The following is an 8330-nucleotide window of genomic DNA, read 5'->3' as shown; positions in this document are numbered from 1 at the left end:
CTTCCCAGGTGGCGCCAGTGGTAAAGAATCCACATGCCAATGCAAAACACTTGAGAGATGTGGGTTCGATCCCTGGATCAGGAAGATCCCCTGGAGGAGGGCATGGCAACCTACTGCAGTATTCATGCTTGGATAGAGGAACCTGGTGGGCTATTGCCTACAGGGTCACAAAGAGTTGGGGGCAACTTGGTACGCACGCATAGGGTAAAGAGGAAGGGATAGTGCAGGTATAATAATGTACTAATCAGTTTGGCTTTGGGTCAATTAAAAGGGAGATAATAAGGGGTAGGCCTGATTTAATCAGGTGAGCCCCTTTAAAAGACAGTTTAGGTTCTTCTCTGAGATCAGCTTCTTCTGCAGGCCTTGACTAATCAAGCTGATATGAGTCCAGCACTCGTAAGAAAATTACTCTATAAAATCATTTGGCCTACTATAACCTCACTGGCTTACTTTTAACCAGGTTTTTGTACACTAAGAAACAAGATTTATGCAGAGCACTGTTATGTTACTTCTGGTAACTTATGCCATTTGTAAAATCATACTTTGTGTGCACTCTATCATTTGCAGCCATATGCTGAAGTAATAGAAATACTTAAAATATATTTCAGGTTGTCTCTCTCAGTCCACTTTGCTGAAGGAGTGAAGGTAGGTCAGAATCTTGGTTTGGACAGGGAAGAAGCAGAAGCACAGATGGCATCAGCTGAACAAATTCAGTAAGTTGGAATATTAATACATCTATAGTGAAATTAGGACTTCCCTGGTGGCTCAGACAGTAAAGCATCTGTCTACAATGCGGGAGACCCGGGTTCGAGCCCTGGGTTGGGAAGATCCCCTGGAGAAGGAAATGGCAATCCACTCCAGTACTATTGCCTGGAAAATCCCATGGACAGAGGAGCCTGGTAGGCTACAGTCTATGGGGTCACAAAGAGTCGGACACGACTGAGCGACTTCACTTTCACTTTCATACTGAAATTAAAGAATTTAAGAAACTTCTTTTGTAATGTTGGGTCAATGTTAAAAGCTTATGAAAGACAAGCAAACACAAGCCACTGAGTTGTACTCTAACTTTACATTAATATATATATAAAAAATGCACACAGCACACACACATGCCCCATGTAAAACATTGCTTTGAGTTTTAATGTTTATTTCCCCAAGATAGCCTAGCCTGCACTCTACTTGGATAAATTTTACAAGCTAGTTTTCTGCTGCTTCTAGTTTTAAACTTTAACCATGTTTTTGATGACAAGGAATGCTGCAAAAATACTCTAGTTCAACAAAGAGTTATGATCACAAAATAATTTTTATCCATTCTACAGTGTTTCAGAATTACCAGTTGATTTTTAAACACAAAGTAGATATAGATGCTAATGGTGGCTAATCTGGTATGTTTCTTATAGCAAACTGTTGTTCATGCAACACTTGTGCTCAAAGGGGAAGGCACAGGATTTCCTACAATGAGCCACCTTATAAAGAGTTCTTTTTGTACAAATTAATTTATGTCACATTTAATTTAGTGTGCATAACCTCAAAACTGAGGTATTATTCCAATTTATAAAAACCACTTGCATAACTTTTATGCAAGTTTTAAAAATACAAAGTTTTCTCCCTAAAGTGGCTCAAAATAGATTGTTCATGGCTGCCTACATCTAAGATAAAAAGATTCTAAAACAATTGAACAGATTAGGCATATTATTAAAGGTGTTCAAACCATTACTTGATTTGTACATCTATTCAAACCTCTTCATCGGTCTTTATTCAGCAGTACATATGCACCAAATTCCATTTTAGAAGTTTCCATATCATTTTCATAGAAAACAAAGTTTGAAAACAAGTAACATTTAAACACAGCACGGTATTCTACCACAACTGAAACTTTTTTCTTCTTCTTCTTTACAGGACTCAACAAAATCTAAAAATGAACTAGGCTGTAGATTTACCTCATGCAAAGATCTTTATGTTATCTCTGAAAATGAAAAGGATGGCTTTTAAAAGCACATTTTACTGTTTTATACTATAATGGCAACTTGTGTACTGCAACACAGTCTATTTTGAGGGAAATTTATGATTTTTTTTTTCATGCAAAAATCTACACAAATTAGTTTTGATGATATGGAAAGCTTTTCATAGCATCAAACATTCATCTGGTGCAAATGCACAGGGAAACCTTCCTGAAAGTTTTCTGACTTGAGAAGCAACTAAAAAGCCATACTAGGTAAAGTAAATAAAAACTAAAAACAAAACAAAAAACTCCCACAAAAAAAAAAAAAACCAAAAAAAAAAAAAAAAGAGGAGGGGGTGGGAACAGGGAGGAAGGGAAATAGAAAACACAGGCTGCAGAGTACACCAATGTCTGCTGCTGAACTGGTCTTTGTTTTCATGTCCAGTGTACAGTAACACTTATGATCTCACTCTGATGATTTTACTAGGTTTGTTATCAGCCCCCTGAAGGCAAATCAAGCTTGCATGCGTTCACATACAGCACCACAACCATACTCTCGTACACAGTCACTCCAGGACTAGGAGTCTGCTTCGTGAATGAAGAGCCCTAGATTTGAAAGATGAACCTGGCTCTCCATCACTGAGCCAGACATTCATTCAACACTGTCCACTCACACACTGCTTCATAGCAAGGCCTGGGCTCGTTTTCCTTTGACTTTTATGGGCATCCTATTCTCTTTCATGCTTACAAGGCTTGAAGATGACAGTACTGCACTTTCCCCTCAATTGATACAAAGTCATTGTTCCTTCTCAGGCACTGAAGATCTGTGACCTGTAGCCCTTTTTACTTTGAACAACCTAAATAAGCATCCATGTAGAGTTTTCATTACATTTTGCCACTCATTCTCACTCGCACCCACTCGCCATCTTGACCTCATTTGGGCATTTTCTGTGATTCCAAATGAAATCTTCACATTTTCTTTCCCGATTTAATGCAGCAGCAGATCCCATGAGCCAAGCTTGATGGATCAAACCTTTTTATATATATGTATATATATATATATATCCCAGTGCTGCATTGTACCTAACTTCCACAACATCTTTCTAGAACTGGAACCCTTCTGTTGGTACATTGGCAGATGAATTGAAACCAAATGTTCCACCTTGTATTGCCTCTGGAACAAGGCTAGGGTCTTCATCAATCTAAAGGGGAGGGGAAAAAAAGAAGGTGATGGTTAGTTTTAAATTATAAAACATAGAATTGTAGTTAACACTTCCATTTAAAAAGTATGAGAGATTATGGGTGGCCAACACTGTCCTACCATCCCTTGAGAACCCTGAAAACACTTCATAAAGGTTTTTTTCTTAAGGGATGCCAAAAGAGAAGAAACTGAAGAGAATATGCAAAATGGATATCTTCTGAAAGAATGAAAGAGATTGGAGATGGGACTATGTCTCAAATTCAGACAGTATACTCATTCTAATGCTACCACTTTTGGAGGCTAAGTGTATTCTTCGGTTAATATTTTAATAGCAACTGGAGACAACTTTTGAGCTTAAAGTGTAACATAATAGCCCTATTAAAATGGATAACTGATATTCTTTCTATATGCTTTATATCTAACAGTTGAAATACCACAAAATTATGTGCCTATGGTATAGTTCCTATAAAGAGGCACATCATCTTTATTATTATTTTCACAATGTAACAGAGTAAGCAAGACTTGCATGTTGAAGTATTAAAAATCATTAAGGCTTTGTGTATACCTAATTATCAATTAGGACTTCTAAAAATATCCAACTTTAATACATGATAAAAGCTACTTTTAAAAAAGTATGCTTTTTAACAAATATTATATTCTAAATAGGACTTAGCTTGATAATCTGTAGGTATAAATAGTCTAATTCTTTTTTAGTATTGTCCTTCTCAAGTTAATCTACAAACCATATATACTTAACAAAATATTTAATAATATTCCATTTTCTTTTTTAAAAAGTTGAGAAACTTAATCAAGAAATCTACTGCTGGCTATATCTGATCACTATAATTTTAGATTTAACATTCCCAAAGAGATAATACTAAAAATAATTCTTTAATTTCAACTACCATATACTGACAATCTGAAAACATTCTTCTATAGTATACGTTATATAGTAACTTACATTTCTTGATAATTTTTTTCCACTGTATCTATTTATCTTCATATTTGTTTTTGGTCACCAACTAAAATTAATGGTGGCAATATATTCAAATACAGATTAATTATTGTCATAATGGATTTATTATAGGATATACTAGCTTCACTATTTTGTTTATAAACACATTAGGCTATTAGCAATATAAAATATAGAGACATCAAGGGAAAATAAAGCCTAATTTATTCACTCTCAAAAAATTCTCTTCTGTTTTTGCCATTTGAGCTAATACTACTTTTTAATACCCCAAAGGACTTTAAAAAACTGAAATATTATGTATCTATTTCAATTCCATTCTCTAAAATGCATACATATATGTCCTAGCTTAAATTTCATCCAGACTTATGCTTATTAAGTAAAACTAAGAAAATGATAAGATTATTAAATACATCATCTGAAGAGAAGAACTGATCAATGATCTCATAGGCCAATTTGTAGATGTCTTCATTTTCATGATTTTGAAGCTGTTCAATTTTCTCCAGTCCTGTAAGAGATTTTATGAAGTGAAATAATAATAATATTAAAACAACAACAACAACACAGCAGCAGAAAGTGTTACAATAATCTTGGGAACACATAAATTCAATTTTGGGGTATCTATTCTAAAGGTGAATCTTAAAAACAGTAAGGATTTTTTCACAAAGATATAGCGTATTTATCTTAAAAAATTATCTGAGGGACCTCTCTGGCAGTCCAGTAGTCAAAACTCCACACTTCCAATGCAAGGAGCTCTGATTCAATTTCTGGTCAGGGAACTAAAATCCTATATGCCATGTGGCACACTGCAGCCAAAAAAAAAAAACAAAAAACAAAAAACCCAAACACTTGAGTGTTTAACTACATATAAATTAAGCAATGGGATATCTATCTATTCAGAAGAAAATTATATATCATACATCAGTGTTTGTAAGGAGTAATAGTATGTAAAATTACTCTGTTAAAAGCTGGGAAATCCCTGGTGGTATAGTGGTTAGGACTCTGGGCTTTCACTGTCATGTGGCTCGGTTTCAATCCTGGTTGAAACTGAGGATCCCATGAGCCATGTTTAAAGAAAAAAACCAAAAACACCCCAAAACAAACAGTAAAACCCAAAGGTGCAAGAAAAGTAAACGAAGTTAAAAGCAAGTTCTTTCTATTTAGTAGCATTTGCCAAATTTTTCTAGTGAGCATCTAAGAAAAAACTTTTAAATACTCATGATTAACAAATATGAATGTTAAGACAGCTATTAAGTACAATGAAAAATGATCATGATCAACAACAGTATTTCAGGGAAAAGAGGATTTTCCCCTGTAAATACTAACAAATGTATTAAATCAAAAGCAAAATATGTAAACAACCTATTGATATAAAAATTGAATACTGTTTTGCTTTGTAGTGGTTTAGTCACTAAGTCATGTCTGATTCTTGCAACCCCAAGGACTGTAGTCCACCAGGCTCCTCTGTCCATGGGATTCTCCAGGCAAGAATACTGGAGTGGGTTGCCATTCCCTTCTCCAGGAGATCTTCCTGACCCAAGGATCGAACCCTTGCCTCCTGCAGGTGGTCTCCTACATTGCAGGCGGATTCTTTACCAACTGAGCCACCAAGGAAGCCTAACAGGAGTAATAATTAATTTTAAAATCTCTGAATTAAAGTGAAATTGCCCTTTTTTGAGTATTTGTCCTCTATTTCTTAAGCGGAGGAAATTGCTTTAGGCATATTTCTCACTTTACACACTCTCCTTATGGGGCCTTTTCACGAAAAGGCTTAACTACTATTTACATATAGGTTGAGGACTTGTACTCATCTATGGATTCATTTTTCTGAGCGTCAGATGCTTAAAACTTTAAACCTGCTTGATAATTCCATGAGGACACTTTATAGGTACCAAAGTTCAAGCTGTACAAACACAATGTTATCTGCCATTCTTCATTTACACTGTTTATTCTACTGTATTCTTACTGGTGATAATCAACAACAGTTTGAAATCTGTGAGAAAGACTAATTATTAAAGTTCCCCTTTCCCTCAACTCTATAACAGAATCTCAAAAACCTCAAAGCCTATCCTATCCATTTTTTGAATCCTGTCATCTCCCCCTCGTCTCTATTATCACTGCCTTCATTTATTGTGGTGTGGTCGCTACACACTTTCCTAGGTGGTTTCCTGCCAGTCTCTACCAGGGTTCCATTCCCCTCATATCCATGTTCCATTAAACATATCAATTCCCTTGGTAAAATCTTCCAATGACTTGTTGTACCCTATGGCAGAGAATCCTTTGGGAAATTTGTAAGCTAGGCTTTACTTCCAGTGAAATAGGCAATGCTCAAGATCTATATTTTTATATTAATATAGAAAATAAAATTTTAATTATTAAAAGGTTTATATGGTAAAAGAAAAAAATACACAAGTAGGAAAAAAATTTTTAACTATTCCTTTTAAATTTCAAATTTTTTAAGTTTTAAATTTTTTCTGGAACTCACTTTCTAATTATAATTAGTTACCTAACAGTATTTCCCGTTTCCTGTTCCCAATTTGATAGTTACAAATTTTGTTGTTGTTGTTCTGTCATTTTGTGTGCTGCGTATCACTTAAGTAACTTTAAAAACACTTCCTATTAATTTTCAAGTCACCAAATTCTACTAAATAAGTTGAAGATACTTGTTCTCCTATTCTTAGCCACCTGTCCTTTCACTTACTTCTCAACTTCTATCCGAAACAGCTTTACTTTTACGCTTACCTAGGTTGATAATATATTTTGTTCCACACCCACACGAGAAACTTCCATGTTCTGTCTAGATGTTCATCTTAAGGGCTGAAAGCTAAGGCATGTTGTGTACCTTCTTGGTGGTTCTGGTACACTGCTAGATTTGGGAACCACCGCCTTAAAGTATCTGCTGTGCTACAAAGCTTCCAAGACTGTAGGGGCCTGATCAATGGCTAACTCTACAGTCTCATCTTCTGGCGTTTTCTATCTCATACTTTGTGATTTAGCAACACTGAACTACTTATAATTTGCTGAATGCTATTTCTCACCTCAGACTTTGCTCATGGTGTTATCTCTGCCTGGAACACCTTTCATCCCTTTTTACTTTCTTAATCCTTATTCATCTCTCAAATCTAGCTCAGGTTACTTCCTTATTTCTTCCAGGACAAATTCGGTTTTTCACTTTGTTGCACATTTCTATTAGGGTAATCATTAAATCAGTTCATGTTTATCTCCATGATTGGACTACATGCCTTGAGGGCAAGGACTGTGTCTTGTTTATCACTGTCTTCCCAGTATCTTAGCACAGTGCCTGTTCAATATATGGCAGCAATTCAGTTACCTAAGAATATGCAGCAAGCTGAGCAGGACTGTACATATAGAATATAGTATTTAGACAGAAAAATATAGAAGTGTGCATTTGAAAATAAAAGTAGTTACAAAAAGAATATTAAAATGTGGAATAACAGCATATAATAAACTTACCTCCACATTCTTCTATAAGATTGGCTATGGTTTCTGCCTCATCTTCAGCCATTTTTAATATATTACTTAGTCCATCGAGTACTACTTGCACAACTTGTGCATCTTTTACAGTCAGCAAGTTGCAAAAAGGTGGGATAACATTTTGTTGGATTAGGTAGGCCACCTGAAGAACAAAAATACCATGATATAATAAATGTTCAGTGAATTTCTTTTGTGCACCCTGTTATCTCACTGGAATAATTCTGACTTTATAATCTTGAATTTGGAAATATGACCTCATTTCTCACATGTTAAGTTCAGTTTCAGTTCAGTTCAGTCGCTCAATCGTCTCCAACTCTTTGTGACCCCATGAATTGCAGCACGCCAGGCCTCCCTGTCCATCACCAACTCCTGGAGTTCACTCAAACTCATGTCCATTGAGTCAGTGATGCCATCTAGCCATCTCATCCTCTGCAGTCCCCTTCTCCTCCTGCCCCCAATCCCTCCCAGCATCAGAGTCTTTTCCAATGAGTCAACTCTTTGCATGAGGTGGCCAAAGTATTGGAGTTTCAGCTTTAGCATCAGTCCTTCCAAAGAACACCCAAGACTGATCTCCGTTAGAATGGACTCGTTGGATCTCCTTGCAGTCCCAGGGACTCTCAGGAGTCTTCTCCAACACCTCAGTTGAAAAGCAGCAATTCTTCGGCACTCAGCTTTCTTCACAGTCCAACTTTCACACCCATACATGACCACTGGAAAAACCA

The 8330-nt window shown here is 35.9% G+C and overlaps 1 protein-coding gene across 1 annotated transcript in view; it reads right to left on the bottom strand.

The window, feature by feature from the left end:
* Positions 1–1112: 1112 nt before the first annotated feature.
* KPNA4 (karyopherin alpha 4 (importin alpha 3)) overlaps positions 1113–8330 on the bottom strand; it is a 32922-nt gene continuing 25704 nt past the window's right edge. Inside the window, exons 14-16 of the mRNA XM_010839840.1 lie at positions 7588–7750; positions 4527–4621; positions 1113–3144 (exon numbers count right to left, since the gene is read on the bottom strand). Coding sequence (XP_010838142.1) covers positions 3046–3144; positions 4527–4621; positions 7588–7750 — 357 coding nt within the window. The 3' untranslated portion in view covers positions 1113–3045. The remainder of the gene's footprint in view (positions 3145–4526; positions 4622–7587; positions 7751–8330) is intronic.

Source organism: Bison bison, unplaced genomic scaffold (genome assembly GCF_000754665.1).
Source record: "Bison bison bison isolate TAMUID 2011002044 unplaced genomic scaffold, Bison_UMD1.0 scf7180017864135, whole genome shotgun sequence".
Classification (NCBI taxonomy): Eukaryota; Metazoa; Chordata; class Mammalia; order Artiodactyla; family Bovidae; genus Bison; species Bison bison.
This window is presented reverse-complemented; position numbering and strand designations above follow the sequence as displayed.